The sequence below is a fragment of the Psittacula echo genome (genome assembly GCF_963264785.1).
Source record: "Psittacula echo genome assembly, chromosome: 4".
Lineage (NCBI taxonomy): Eukaryota > Metazoa > Chordata > Aves > Psittaciformes > Psittacidae > Psittacula > Psittacula echo.
The window spans coordinates 81871939-81887854 of NC_137738.1; the positions used below are offsets into that span (position 1 = coordinate 81871939).

Consider the following 15916-nt stretch of genomic DNA (forward strand, 5'->3'; position numbering starts at 1 on the left):
AGCTTGAGAGCTCCTCACATCCTTCTGCTGAATGCCCATTAGTAAAGTTCACTTTTTCATTAGATTTTGAAAGGCTCTGAAGTCAGAGACTGTTTTGTGGGGTTTGATGCTAGCAATTCAAAAAGATCACAGGCTATGGACCATCATTCCCTTTCAAACATCCACCTCTAAATTGAACTGTGGTACATTTAAGATCAAATATTGTGAAGAAGAGCACTTCCCACATGAGCACCATGGCTGCACAAAGCTATCTTTGTCACAGTGCCTCCCCTCAGAAATGCAACCAAATATTATCTTAGTATCTCCTTTACTGACCTGGAGTATATAGGTGTTTTGTCCAGAACAATTTCAAACTTCACATGTTTGTGCATCTCCTGTTGTTTTTTTTTTCCCCAAGTAACAAAACATAACAAAACTTACTTTAAAGATCCACTTAGGAAAGTTGATGCTTGCAAGGAGATTCATCTGCAATGCTTTACTGCTGAAAAACATTTTCTTTTCAACTTGTAGAAGAACAGGGTTTGGGATTTTCTGGGGTTTTGTTTGGTTATTGATTTGATTATTAGTTTATTTGGTTATACAGTTCATTATTATTTTTGACTACTGCATAATCATATCAGGGTCATTTGGTTTTCAGAACCCTTATCTTGTGACTAAATAAAAGTTTTAACAGCACTACTACAATGCAGGAAGTGTTTCAAATGAGTGATTTACATATTCTTAATGACTTTGCCTTTCTAATTTCAAACAGCTCTATAATCAAGGAAGAAGTGATTCTTAGCAAATTTACAACACATTAAGAGTTTAAAGCTCCTTCATGTCCAACTGCTCAAAAGAAGGATTCTCATTTTGAGTTTTTCTACATTATCGATTTCAAAATATTCTGCTTTCAAGGAAAAATCAAATTATCCAAAAATATGCAAAATATGAAAATTACCATTTCCTTCAAATAGCAACAAAAGCATTAATTTAAATCTCTCGCTACTTACTTGTAACTGTATATTATAATTTGTATACTTTTCTGTTATATACTTTTTTATAGTCATCCTGACAGGTAATAAAAGGGAACAACATACAGTGTAAAGCAATTTGTAGTACTATTACTCAAGACAGGTAAATTCACAATAATGAAGCAAGCCAATGAAGGACAAAGGCTTTGTCAGAAACTGTTATGTTTGTTGCATTTCACATTAAGATTTTTCATTCAGAGGATTTGTGCCTTTATATTCTCTCCCTTGTAATAGAGACTTATTTTTTAAATTTTATATTTGAATTCCTAAAAATAACTTTATGCTGCCAATGTAGCAATCTGTTGTGTGGTACTGGAACAGGTTGTCCAGAGAAGTTGCACATACTCCTCCCTAGAAGTGTTCAAGGCCAGGTTGGATGGGGACTTGAGCAAACTGGTCTAGTGGAAGGTGTCCCTGTCTATGGCAGGGGGGTTAGAACTAGAGGATCTTTAAGGTCCCTTCCAACCCAAACCATTCTATGATTGTAGAATACATGAAGCAGCCCATTTCCAACATAATAGATCTCAAAGTATACATAAAACTCAGAAATTAAGAGCTAGGAGTTTTATTCACACAGCCAGTGACAATGTCTACATGAGCAGGGTTAGGGTACAACAGAATGTTTCTACTGAATCATAAGTTACAATTTCCCTTGGCTGAGAAACACCATCTGCATTCAGTTCTTCCACCACCTCCCAGCTGTTTCACTTAGGAACATAAATCTCATTGTAGAACTGAAACCATTTCCCTTCTAGCAAAAGGATCCATGATGTCCACTAAGGCACTTCTGACTCAGGCATTCAGTAACGCAAAATTAGAGGAGAATTACTGCTTGTAAGGACACTTCAAAACCCTAAGGTCAAGTTTCTTAACCATCTACTACAACCAGTGGACTTCCACACATTGGGTAGGGTGCTGCCAGGAGCTTAACCAGCAAGAGAAACCAAGTCCACGGCTGTTTAACTCCTTGTTTCTTGGGCTCAGAACCAACAGCACCCTGCAGGATCCAGGTGCTGAGCCTTTGCTCAGGGTGGACTTCTACAACTTCTTTGAATATACAATATCGAAAGGAGTAAGAGGCTTGGTACTTTACACAAAGCAGCCCCTAAATAAATTGAGGAATAATTCAAGGAAGAGAAAAACAACAATGAATCCTGGCAGATCCTCTTCTAACGACAAATTACTTGTTTTATTTTTAAAGCCTGATGTTGCACCGGCCCTGTGTGAGTTACGTGTCTTTATGGGAACACTCTTCATATGAGTCAAAGATCTACAGATAGCCCAAATTCTTATGCATAATAAAACAGTCTTCAGCCCAGCCACAATATTAATAGTCAATGATTGCAGAGAAAATGCCGGACATAATACAACTGCCAAATGTTCCTATTCATACACTCTTGAATCTATCCTTTTCTGTAGCATACACACACCTTTCCACTGCCCATTGAGGTCCTGGGATCAACAGCAGAAATGGTCCCACATTGTTCGTCACAAGTAGTAGGATGCCAGTGGTGGGGATTGTTCTTTCTTCTCTCCATAGTCTACCTGGGAAATTACACATTTCCAAAAACATTCTACTCCTTGTTCTTTCTTCACTGGTCTGGCAGTTCCACGTTACAGCCAAATAGTGCGGTTTACTCATGTACCAGATATACTTAGACCTTCCACCTAACTGCATGGTGATTGCTGCTCGACTGAATGCTGTCCACGTGTTAGGCAACTTAGGATCTGAGGAATGGGTGGAATTTAGGTGACTTAAAAGCTGCTAAGGTAAACACAGCTGTTTAGCTTAGCACGTTACTGGAGGCTGCAGCCACATTCAGGCATTGAGGAAACTTGAAAAAGGAACATATGCTAATAAGTTTTTAACTTTTTCAAATAAGTCAGACGGTAGAGTATCAGCTTTTTGGATTACCTTCTTAGGCATCTAAAATAACTGCTTATGTTCAACCACCAAAGCAAGCTCTCTAAATCTAGTTTCAAATTAAGATGCTGATTTCTCTCAGGTCCTCATGCAGAAAAAAGACAGAATCCTCCAGAGGGCAATTTTAATCATAAGAACTCCTACTTAATTACCACCCAAATATGGCTAAAAAAACCCAAAACAAAACAAAAAAAACCCCACAAACACTTTATTTATTAAGAAGAAATATATAAAAGTGACCACAAAATGGGATAAAAATATTTAAACATTTTGAGGAAATACAAAAAAGGTAAATAAACAAAAATCACCTAATTGTGAAGGAACTTTCATTTCCTCTCCTTCTACATGCCATATAAAACAGTATCCTAAAGCAGCAAGAGTAACTACTGGATTAAATTGCAGCTTCAGTACCCATCTTCCTTTTCTTCGGTCTGTTTAAAGCACAAAACGCCTGTTTCTTCCAGGAAGTGAAATGCATATTCCTTAGCAAATCCAGCTATAGAAGGGAAAGAAAGAAAACAAACAAAAAACCAAACCAAGACAAACAAAACAAAAAGAACAAGTAACACAGCTGCTTAGTCTTCAGCGAAGTATTCGTCCAGGCCTTCCAGTTCTGCATCAGCTGTTGCTTTCAAAGAGGTCGGAGTAGAATTTGAATTCATGCCTTCCTGACTATTATTTTTTTGTTGAGAGTTTCCTGAATTACTTATTTCCTTCTTTAGTTCTCTACCACCATTTAACAGCCTTTGACTCTCTGTAAAATACTGATTAGGATGATTCAAAGAAAACCCAATATCATCAACCTGCACATAAAAGAAAAGAAACACTGAGTTATTATATTTATTTCAAAAAGTCATCTTTTCCACATTCAAGGACAAGTTAATTAGCAATTCTGTAAGTTCTGATTTTGTTGAAGAAGGCGGCATCTCTTTGTAAATACTACCCCAGTAAGTATTAGCATGACACGGATTTACTTTCATAACAAAATGTCTTCCTTCATGTTAGAAGAAGGAAAACCACTGCTTTGCATATTCAAATGGTATTTCACACTGTCCTTGCCACAGTACAGAAAAACAACACCCCAAAACATAAAATAAGTAAATGGCATATATTTACACATGTAGGACAATCAAACCTACACCTTAAAATAGCATTTCCCTATGTAAAAGAGGGACTCAGACAAGTCTAGAGTGCAAATGACAGTAGGGAATACCACTGTAAGTTGTAACAACTGCACAATATAAATATAGATCTTCTGTATCAGTGTGAAACTGTAAATGGAAAGGGGTAACCAAAAATGCAATATTTGCAAGCCAGAAGGCTAAGACAGAAGCCAAACAGATCTAGCTTATCTCTTTTCTATCACTGCCAACATCAGCATCCTGAAACTAGATGAACAACCAGTGCCAAAGAACATTAGTCTTCAGCGGAAAAGAACAAAGAAAATGAGCATAAAGGAAGAATATTTTTATTGCTCCTCTCCACTAATAAGCACATTCTTTCAGGTCTGTTATTATTTGATAAATGAACATTCAATTAATGCTTATCAAATATTTCAAATCAACAAAGCTTTCAGTTTTCGAAGTAAGCTACACTGATAATATTCATCACAAATCTCAGCTATAACCTTTGTATTTCTTGAGGGGGGGCTCAGAAGTTGGAAATGCTTGCTTTAAAAGATGCTTCCACCTCCTACTCAGGCAATCTGCATCTTTTTTTTTCCTGTCAGTTCATGTGAATATTAAGAACATTTTAAGAGAAATAGTACTCTGGAAAAACTTTTGCAAAGCTTCCAAACCTGGGATACAAGAAACCAAGGAAGACTATGAAATATATACTGTTCATTTTCTGCTCCTGCTATTTTCCCTTTTTCCCAGAAGAGTGCTGCTAATTCAAGCATAACAAGCAACTTTGCACACACACAGCCTCTCATGAGGACCCATACTGTGGCTGATTTAATATGCCAAAACCCATCAGTTTAAACTTCAGCCACTTGTGAAAAATCATAAAGCAGAGGATCAATGTGTGTTCTAAAGTGCACCCTGATTAAATGCATTACCACTGCCTAGCTTAGCTCCATCAGAAAATGGTGACAGGTGTAACAAAATCTAATTCAGATATGAAGAAGACATTAGCAACTGCAGTAAGTGACCTTGCTTGAAAAATCTTACAAATAAGTGACGGGACCAGCACATTAATTTGGTACTCAAAGTCATAAAAGAAAAAAAAAAAAAAGAAACCCAAATCCACCACTGAATTTCATTTTAGCCTTATCTGGGTGAGTTTCTGCCAGCCAGCTTTCATCCACGCTCCAATTTCCATTATGTTGGAACTAAATTACTTTATTCTTAACACTAAAAAGACTTAAAAAGAAATGATATAGTGAAAACTTGGCTTTCCTAGAAGAAGCTCTTAATTAGCTCTGGATTTTTTAACCTTAAAAGCTCAGTTTTCTTCAGACCACTTTGAGTCACTTTGTAACTCTTAATTTTGTCCTGAACTTATCTCTCCCCAACAAACTGGAATAAGCTATAGAAGCAGCTCATTGTATGAATGAAATCTACAGACAAATTTTCAGAGGTGATAGAAGGTACTTGGCTAAAATCCATTTACAAGCTGTTAGTTAAAATTGTAGTATGATTCCACATACCATTTCCACTTTGTAAACCTGAATACTACTAAAATAAAGCTCTACTGGATGAAGCTTAGATGATTCTATTTTAATTAAAAGATTTCTGCCTATTCATACTATCACCTTTTTCTGAAAGCCTAAGGAGGGAAAGGGAAAATTTTTCTCACAACCATCATCTTAATTTGTTATCTAGTGATACATAGACAATTCCATCCTGTGTAATTTTCAACAAGGTTCAGTGAGCATTTCTCTGCATAAAAATATTCTGCTCTGGCTAGAAATACACAAGAAATTTGAACACAAAAATGGAGGTGAAGCATACAAAAATTTCCTGGCTTTTCATGCTAGGCTGCTTATGTTACTTTATGTAAATTTACAATGTTTTTAGGTACGATAGATCAAAGCACATAAATTTTAAAAGCTTCATCACTAACTTAGCTGGGACTAGATTTCTCCAACAGCTTTATCCATTCACACCTTAAATCTACCTGGAGTCCACCATGCCCAAAGAAAAATGCATTTTCTGTGCAATCAAAAATTTAAACTTATAACATGTATTGGCCTGTCACTTTGGTCAGAATAGCTTATTCCACCTCAGCAGTGATACTAACATAAGACTGCTTTCAGATTCAACAGATTTTGCATGTACTGGCTTTCACACGAACACTAATTTTGTTTTTCCGCTATAGCAAATCATGTTTTGAAAAACCTGAAACAATCATTTTGAAGCTACAATATCTTGGAGTTTTAACCAAGAACTTTTAAAATGACAGCTGATAATGCTACAGCTAATACTACAGAAAAAGCATGTGAAGGAATCATGGTGCTACAATAAGTTATATCAATTAACCACATCCCTAAAAAGGTGTTCTTGCAATTTGATCACAAAGGACTAATGAAAACAGTTTTTGCATATGGTTTTAAATAAACTATTCAAAAGTGATTCTTCTGTACCAGGAAGTTTCCTATGTGTTAGATGTCATTTACTTCTTAAAAAACCCCACAAGGATTATAAAATATCAGTATTCAAGAATAAAATATTTAGAGATAAATACTAGATATAAATAGTCAGCCGTAACTGTAACAAGGAACTAAATGATCTTTAAGGTCCCTCCCAACCGAAACCATTTTATGATTCTATAGTTCTACGATTACTGTGTCAATTTACTTTGGGTTATGGTTACACGGCTTACATTTTCAGGATGTTATGTTTGGAGTGATGGTGTTTGTCTTCCCAAGTAACCATTACACTGGATACAGGTTCAGAGTATACCTTTACTATATATTCACACATATGACTGCTGGAAATTTGGGGGGACAAACAGTTCCAGTACGAACTGTAAGAACAAAAAGCAGTAAGAACAAAAAAGTCAATGGTAAATGTCATTTAATCCCCATCCACATTTTTAGCAAGGCTGTTGTACAGTCTGCTGTTTGAAGGGGATGTTTTCATTTTTTTAGTTGTTGGTAGAAAAAACATCTAAGAAGCTTCATTGCTTCTGCTTCATTGGTTTTTCCTGATGGCAAGGAATCTTGAACCAATCCAAAAGCTAGTTCTTTGAATCAAGAAATCATATAGCAGATGGACTGTAGCCATTTACTATCTTACAATTCTGTGGAGGATCTTACTTTAACTGGACCTGTGATTAAGCACATGGGAAAGATCTGAGAATGTTCAACTTGATTTAACAACTAATCACACATGGCTAAGGATGTGGAAAAATACCAAGTGAAAATTAACAACGTTAGCTATGTATGTGCTGGGAGATTAGCATTTTAATAACACTTTTTACATCCTTTTTGTTTATTTTCAAGGTATATCTCAAAATATCAAACTTGCATAACAGGTTAAAAACCAGATTTGATTAAAAACAGCATTATTGAAAAAACAGAATGGCTTAAAATAGGTAAAATTCAACAATATTGACATTTCCAGAAAGAAAGGATAACTCACTACATCTTGTAATGCTAAGGGTACTAATAACATCAATACATAAATGCTAAAAATAACAAAAAAAATATTTGAAGTTATTGAAATGAAAACTAACAAGGCAAGACAGCTAATGATGGATGTGAAAACTGCAAATAGTCTCTTGGCTTCATGCATGATTTCCAAGGCCTTCCTCAAGATAAAGGCAGTGATTATAGTTTAACAAAAATTCAGAGGTACTTACATAATGTGTCAACTCAAAGTACTTCTGACAGGCCAGCTGATAATGCATGCCCTTCACCAATTCCAGGATCTATACAGAGGGAGAAAAAGGTAACCAAGTCAGATTATAAATCCTGTTGATATTTACCAGGACAAGGTATTTCACCACAGCCTTGAATAATAGCTCATATAAATTTGCAGCACATAGCATCTTTGACATCTGTGTATCCTACTAAAAACTAACAACATTTAGACATACTGTTGTTCTTTAAAAATACCCTGGTTACATTAAAAACAAGATAAAACAGCAGGAAGACACGCCTAGTCCTTAAAAAGTAATTTCAATACTCTTAACTTCAGTAATAACTTGAATCTATATTTTGGTAATATAATCGTGACAGTTATTGTCAAACTATCATATTGCAGCATCTCTTCCATAATTGCAGACATAAATCTAGTAATTCAAGTGGTTGAAGCATGAAGCAATGACGGACACAATTTGTATTTTTATTTTCCACATTAGCAGTTCGTGCAGATGCAGAATAAAACACTACTGTGCTTCCATCAAGATAATTTAATGCAAATCCTTTAGACAAGTATCTGTGAGAGGGGAATGCTTTTACCTTTAATCAGATTTGTCCTTTTTAAAATGAAGTTATTTCTAGTCAAGCTCAGCAGAATACGTGAGCGAATGGCCTGTTTTGAACACCTATTAGGAAAATCATGCCATCTTTTGTAAATACAATCTGCTTCCCAATTCTACTTCAGGTAATCTTCTCTGTGCTGCATAAAAGTCCCATTCTTATCACCAGAATGCAATGCCATTTGAAATATTTTTAAGCTTCATCACCTCCTCCATCCTTTACATAATCAAAATGTGTGCTCTCTCTGCTTATCAAACAGAGAAAATTGCTGGAATTAAGAGAGCCTCAGTGGAAGGAAAAATAGTTTTTAAGAAATGTAAATTTCAAGCCCCTTTCCCAAGGTTGACCTTTGTGTCAAACACAGCAATACACTTCAGCTTAAATCCCTGCCGTACTCATTATTGGATGCCACCTCGTATTTATTGGCAGATGTATAAATAAATTACATTTGCTGAATGGATAAAAATAACATCACACTGCCAAGAAAGTACTTAGCCACATTGTTTCTCCGCAATAGCCCAACTGATTACATTTTTATCCCTCTTGCCACCTCCTGTTAAATCTTCTGTAAAAGATCAAGGCCAAGGCCAACTAGGCAATAAAGTCTGAAATCTGGATCTCTCTGTGACATACTTTTTCTTTATTTTACTTCCTTCCTCACTTGACACTGACTGAAAAAATTAGTTTCACATTAAGTAGGTAAGGACTGAAGAAAACTCAGCTATTCTAAACAGTTCAATTACATGTTGCCTTCTGCTTCCCTGCTTGTTCCTTACAATAAAATCTATGCCATGCAAAAGAGCTATCTTTATTTTTAAGTAAATGCTAACAACATCGTATGTATGTACTTTCTTAAAAAGTATTTGACGCACCTGTATGTACTCTGTTAAATAGTATCTGACCCACCTTTAAGGTGGCGAAAGGGACTTCACTGAATCGATGCTGCTGACATATGAAAGCTATAATGGTCACATTATCAGAGTTGGCCTTGAGGGACTTAAAATTCTGAAAGAGCAACCATGTTATTTTGTAGCAGCTCAGTCTTTGTTGCCCAGCTACGCTGCCCTTCCACCAAGACACTACTCTCCCACGTCCCCGAGATCCCTCTTCAGACCTCTCAGAGGCTGCTATTAGGTCACCACACAGATTTTTCTACTCTACTACTATGAAGATACGTATCTTGGAGGAATCTACCAGCATTCTCCAGTGAAGTTCAGTAAATAGGTCTTCATGTCACTTCCCAATGTTGATAGAGTGCTCCATAGAACAGATGCCCACCAGGACAGACCACAGACTTGCATCCAGTTTGTTAAATTTATTAACATACATGATTGCACTGGTAGTCATCACTTTACACCTGCCCCATTACCCTCTCCACCACATGACCTCCCCCACTGCCTGATGGCAAATTTCAGCCAAATTTTACAAGTATAGATGACAAAGCTATACAATTCCTACATGTTGATTAAAAATGGTGCTTGGCTAGAAAAGCCAGACCAACATTTCTGGCTCATTCAGAAAAAAGCAGTTATAATTCAGCTCCTACTCATTCTGAGAGGCAGCCAGAAGACAGCTAAATGATAAGCCTGGTATTTAGCACATATGTAAGTTTAAACCGGTGACATCACAGGGGATCAGGTTCACCTTCTGCATTTATGATAGGGTTGAGGAGTAAGGGGCACATTAAACATATCCAAAGAAGAACAGGTGCAGTAGATTAACTGGTTTTAACAGGGAACAAGTTTTCTAAGAAAAGAAACAAAAAAAGGTTAAAAATTGCAATAGATTGGAGCCCAGCTAGAAAGGAGTCCTGTGTGAGAGACACTAACAATCCTCAATTTAAATAAAATGGAATTATCCTTCATAATAAATCTTGTATTTCCTACTAAATTTGTGCACATAATGAAAGCAAGCTTACAGCTGTTTTTTACTAGTGTTATGCAGAAACAAGCCTCCACTAAGAACTACCTTAATTCACCACAGCAATCTTTCCCCCTACATATATTAAGACATTTACATTGCATTGCTCTATTTTGCAAGTAAAGTTACATACCAAAGGACTGGTTTTTTTAGTTCCTATGTGCCTTTATCTTTTGCTGCCATCTGCAACTTGTTTTCCTGATGTTGCTTTACTGACTACTGATGAGGTTAAGATGATGTTTGGCAGCTGTACGCAGCCACCTGCTTTATAGATCCTCAGTATTCAAAGCTGAGATGTTGCACAGCAGGAGTTTGGCTCTGTAATTATCCATTGTTATTTTAGAATCCTAGAATAGTTAGGGTTGGAAAGGACCTTAAGACCATCTAGTTTTACTCTAAGTTAGTTTCTCTCATTTGAAAACTGCAGAATTAACTTAATTTTCCAAATTTAAATCTTTCTACTATGGATTCAGTTAAGTGTGACTTATTTATTGCTTTCTTTTTATTTCAAAGGTGATTGAAGATACAATTGGGTGCAATTGATAGAGCATATATGAACACATTCCAGTTTCTTCTCTTTCAGGTCACTTTGTGACCATCTCAGCACTAATCCTACCCCAGGACTCCCCAGTGCCTTTTGCCTCCTGGTTAGTATAGCCATCTGTCCTTTCTGATGCTTTCAGATGCTACCTTTATATTTTTAAACTGATTTTGAAGATTTCATGTTTATAAGGTACACATGGATAGTACGATTTCCTTAGATTAAGCTTTTCCTTAAGGGACTGACTTCCAGGCTGGAAAATCATTGTTACAGCTTTGCCAGAACTCCTTTTTCCTTTACACTCTGATTTGTCATTTGTAGTGAAGAGCACTTGATCACACAGTGTTCAGCACTGCACGTGGTGGTACTTAGGGCACCACACCAGATCAATTCCTCCCCTGCAATTTGCATCACAACTGTCAAAAACTGAACTGTATTCTAGCACACTTTATAGAAATAAAAGAAAGAGGCAGTCATGATCCAGAAGAAGGTATTCATTAATATCTCTTAAAAATGTCTGTATTTTTCCCTCCACTTTTAAAGTATAGGTTTTCTAGCCTGTACTTCCTATTTCATGTATGTCAGTAAGGAACTCACTAGATACTTAACAAAACATAAGTGAATGTCTGAATATGTTGATATGTTCCCATGTTTGCAGAGACAACCTGTGGGCAGCTTATTAAATGAAGACAGACCTTAACGTAAACTGAGTAAATCACTTTAAAAGGAAACAGCTCTAATGCTAGTTGGTTTGTTTGCTTGCTTGTGGGCTATTTTGCAAAGTTTTACACAATCATCTGCTAAAACTCAATGGTGTGAGCATCAAATCAAGAAGGGTTAATGCACCCAAGTATTCCACTTCTCTGTTTTCACATAGTTCTAAAAAAAGGGTATACATTTTATGATTAGAAAATTTCTGGCTGTTTTTCAATGACACATTTTTATCTAACTGACAAATCCGCTTATTTTAAGACAATTATGCCTGAGTTTAGATATGATAAATAACCTGCATTCTCTGTTGCAACTCAAAGTCCAGACTGTTATCGAGGATGAAAGCAAACATCTGAAATAATTCAAAATTAAAAACCAGCCACAAAATAAAATTAAAAGAAAAATTGCTTCACGTACATTGTAAGCATGCAACATAACAGTTTGGAGAGCAGTGAGCTGAAAAGTTTTTTATTTCACATGTGTGTTCTTTGTTGTCCTGTTTTGTCATCCTGAACTGCATGTTAATCCCTTTGAATTTTTTTTGTGTGCTGCTTTCTTCCTTCTTTCTCTTCTAAATAAAAAATTTATGAGTAGTTCAATACCCCATAAATTGAAGCTGCTGAACTGTGAAGACACAGCCCCTAATTCTGTCCACCCATTCCTGCCAACTTAAAATAAGCCTCATTCCTCCTGACCTTCCCCAGGTAAACCTATAGTTGAATAATTTTTTTAATCTGTTTTACCACGCCGTCATAAGGCCAGCACAAACAAAGGAATGGAAACTCAACAAGCAGGGATGGACAGAGTAGGACCGCCTTCCACACCAGCAGGGCCCACTGCTCCTGGAACTGAAGTCTAATGTTAAAGAAAATTCTCCACCCTAGTTTTCTCACAGCACAGTCTCAGCTCTCTGATTCTTAGAAAAACAATAACTGAGTGGTACAGGAATAGGAACAGCTGGAGCCGGATGCCTTCAGGGAGGGACCCAGAACAATGAAATTCCTGGGATTTTATACCCTTACATTCTGTGCACCTGACCATCACATGCTGTTGCTGTTCATGCACCTTGCATGCACATCTTGGGCCAATGGTGAATTTTGGTCTTCTTGTCCATCTTGTTTTTCCACTGTCTCCAGGCAGGAGTAAAGCATAAGGCTCCAGCAACTTCAGCTACCAGTGCTAAGCACTACTCATGCTAAGCAAAACTACTCAGCTAAAAGAACTCAGTTAAAGGAATTTGCCTAAACTTAATTCACAACAGTCAACAACGTCGGTTGCAATCTTCCCTAGGAGTCACTGTGGTATTCCTCTGGCCTTTGTCTACATTATTTCAATCTACTCTTATGGCAAGGTCTAACCATGTTTATCAATCTCCAAGCACTAGCAATTATCTCTGTTTGATAATTACAATCCCAACCAGGATCAACCTAAGGCCAGGCAGTCCAACTTCACCCTGCCTGTAGGTTAATACCACATTCTTTCCAATTATCTTATCCTGTTCATCTGGACAAAACTCTTTCAATAACAGGTTAACATCAGTCCAAGATTGGACATGTATCAAACAAAGAACAAGAAAATAATGATGTACATCAACCCACATCTTCCCTTAATCTGAGCATTTGACTTGTCCACCTAACAAAATCCTCAGGGTTTGTGGGTGATGGGTGTATATAAAAACAAAGAACCCAAAAGCAGTGTACAATACAATTGCTCACCACCCAGTGACCAGTGCCCAGCCTGACCTGAGCAGTCCCTTCTGGGTAACTCCCCCCAGTTTATATATTGGGCATGATGTGCTGTGGTATGGAATACCCCTTTGGCTAGCATGGGTCAGGAGTCCTGCCTCTGCTTCCTCCTGGCTTCTTGTACCCCTCCTTGCTGGCAGAGCATGAGAGACTGAAAAGTCCTTGATCAGGGTAAGTGCTGCTGAGCAACTATAAAAAAACATTGGTGTGTTACCAGCATTGTTCTCAGACTAAAGCCAAAACACAGCACTGCACCAGCTACTGGGAAGAAAATTAACTCTACCCCAGCTGAAACCAGGATAAAGATCAATTTCTGAAAACCCAGCCACAGCCAACTTTTTTTACTATTAAGCTTTAGGGGAAGGGTATTTTGTTTTGGGTTACCTTTGGTTTAACACTAGGATTGGCCACTGCAGAGCCCTGTACCCCGACTGCACTAAAACTGGCACCACAAAATTTGTACACAGGACAGAGTCCATTTCAGAACAAAGGTGACACTGATGGAGACAGTTTTTGCTAGTCACTTTAGGTAAGAAAATGTAAGACTCCTAGTGAATCCCAATCCAACTTTACAAGGGAAAAAACCCAAGCACATACACACACAAACTGAAACCCAATTTATATCAAGTAAGGAACTGTGTTAAATATAAAGATACTGCCCTACTGCGCAAATTCACTGAAGAAATAACCTTTACTAAATCCTATCCACACACAGCAAGGCAGCTAAACCAGTAAATCCTCACCAATCTTTCCAATGATTAGCAGGATAAAAATCTCACAGCAGCATCAATTTTTGATGCATATAAATGTGAGAAAAGCCAAAGTATCTCTAGTGCCTGTCAGATACATGGAAGACTGTCAAATGCTCATTTATATGAACAAGGAGAAAAGAAGACAAAAACAAAAGAAAAACCATTCCCAAGAAAACGTCTGGGTATTTCCAAATTTGGCAAGAATGACTATGACTGAAACTCTTAAAAACTATTCTCTTTTAACTTGTATCTTAATTATTCCTTCCAAGAGAGACTACTCTAAGTGGAACTTCCACATTCTTCTCTATCTAGTTCTAGCTTAACACTTTGTGGATGCCTGATAAGCAATGGTGACACTCCACATGAACTAAAGATGACAACTTAATGCAGGTTTTACCTACAGACCAGTTACTATATACAACTTCTTGCTGAACTGTCTCAGCTTAACTTGAACCCATATGTCTTCCTCCAGTTAAGACGATGGCATCCTTTTATAGACTTAACCTCTTGCTAAAGGTAGCAATGGAATCACAGTCCTTCAGTATACATGCCAAAAAGTTCCAATTCCTGCGCTGTCCTTGCTGTATAAGATTTAGGTTTCAATTTCATGTTAACTTTTAAAAAACTGCTAAAAATCTCCACTTAATTTCACTATGCATTTTACGCATATGCTATGCAGTTAGCGCAGTGGATGATTAAGAAAGTATGTTTTTTTAGTTTATGACAGAAAACAATTGCTTATGTCTACTGAATACAGAGTAGAGTCACACAAGTCACTGCAAGAATAAAAATAAATTCTCTAAAATATTGACAGATTCCTTTAAACTTTTTTTTATCATAGTGCAGTAAAACAAAGTGAAACAAAATTCTGAACTGTATCCACCGCAGTAATAAACCAACTCATAATATTAAACAATAAAAGACGATGACAATAATCAACACATCAGTGGGAGCACTAGAGCCAGAAAGCCATGACTCTGGCTTAAACCTTTTATAAGAAGAGATACTTCACAATATATACTGACAAACTGCATATAGCATTCCTAACCAAACAGAAAGTAAGAACTGAAAGGCAGTGCCTTATTAACAAAAGTGCCAACCAAAATATGCCTACCTGAGTTATTCCACTGGGAGCGATCTTGTACGACTGCAGCTTCTGCTTCAATAGCTCAGGATCACTGTGGCGGAATGGGCACCCTGACAGTAAAAAACACATAATCTCATAAACAAGGCTGTTTACCCAGTGAGTTAGTGCAGTAAGGCACTCAAGAGACCAGCTAAGCTGTTCCTAATTGTCTAACAGCTTATTAATAAAGAAAGTTAATTGCCCATGTGTACAATTGCTTACTTCTTCTAATAATTACTCCACCGCACGGTTATCAAAGCACCACAGGCTCAAGAGTTACATAAAATATCCCAACATAACATGCCACAATTCTCATTCACTGACAGGAAAACAATTTTAGTTAGCTTTGTAGTAACAATGATAGCTCTGGTACATTTAATAGCTGGGAAAAAAAAAAACAAACCAGGAAAAGACAAGCAATGAGAGTCAACTGGTCTTTAAAGCACAGTCCTTTGTAAAAATATTACTCCAAAAATACCTTAGAAAGTTCCACCACCATTTAAGAGTGAGGGGAGTTTCGTCCCAGAACTAGTTTTGAGATACAACTAAATGAATAACTTAGTACTAGAATAACAATGGTGAAACTATTGTGGGTCTTCCACGTTTAGTCACATAGAAGAATAATGTTTTAAAGTACCCTAGCAAACTTCAGAATTTCTGCACAATTTAATTAATCTCAAGACACCTCTAACTGGTCACTCTTTAAAGCATCTGTACACTTAGAAGTCCCTTGCACTGCATGACTCAATGTCTAGAAAA

General features: G+C 36.9%; 1 protein-coding gene across 1 annotated transcript in view; it reads right to left on the reverse strand.

Annotated features, from left to right (window-relative positions):
• Window positions 1-2637: 2637 nt before the first annotated feature.
• PRIM2 (DNA primase subunit 2) overlaps window positions 2638-15916 on the reverse strand; it is a gene marked incomplete at its 5' end in the record, with an annotated part of 101702 nt that continues 88423 nt past the window's right edge. The window contains 3 exons of the mRNA XM_080616777.1: window positions 2638-3737; window positions 7741-7809; window positions 15146-15228. Coding sequence (XP_080472903.1) covers window positions 3510-3737; window positions 7741-7809; window positions 15146-15228 — 380 coding nt within the window. The 3' untranslated portion in view covers window positions 2638-3509. The remainder of the gene's footprint in view (window positions 3738-7740; window positions 7810-15145; window positions 15229-15916) is intronic.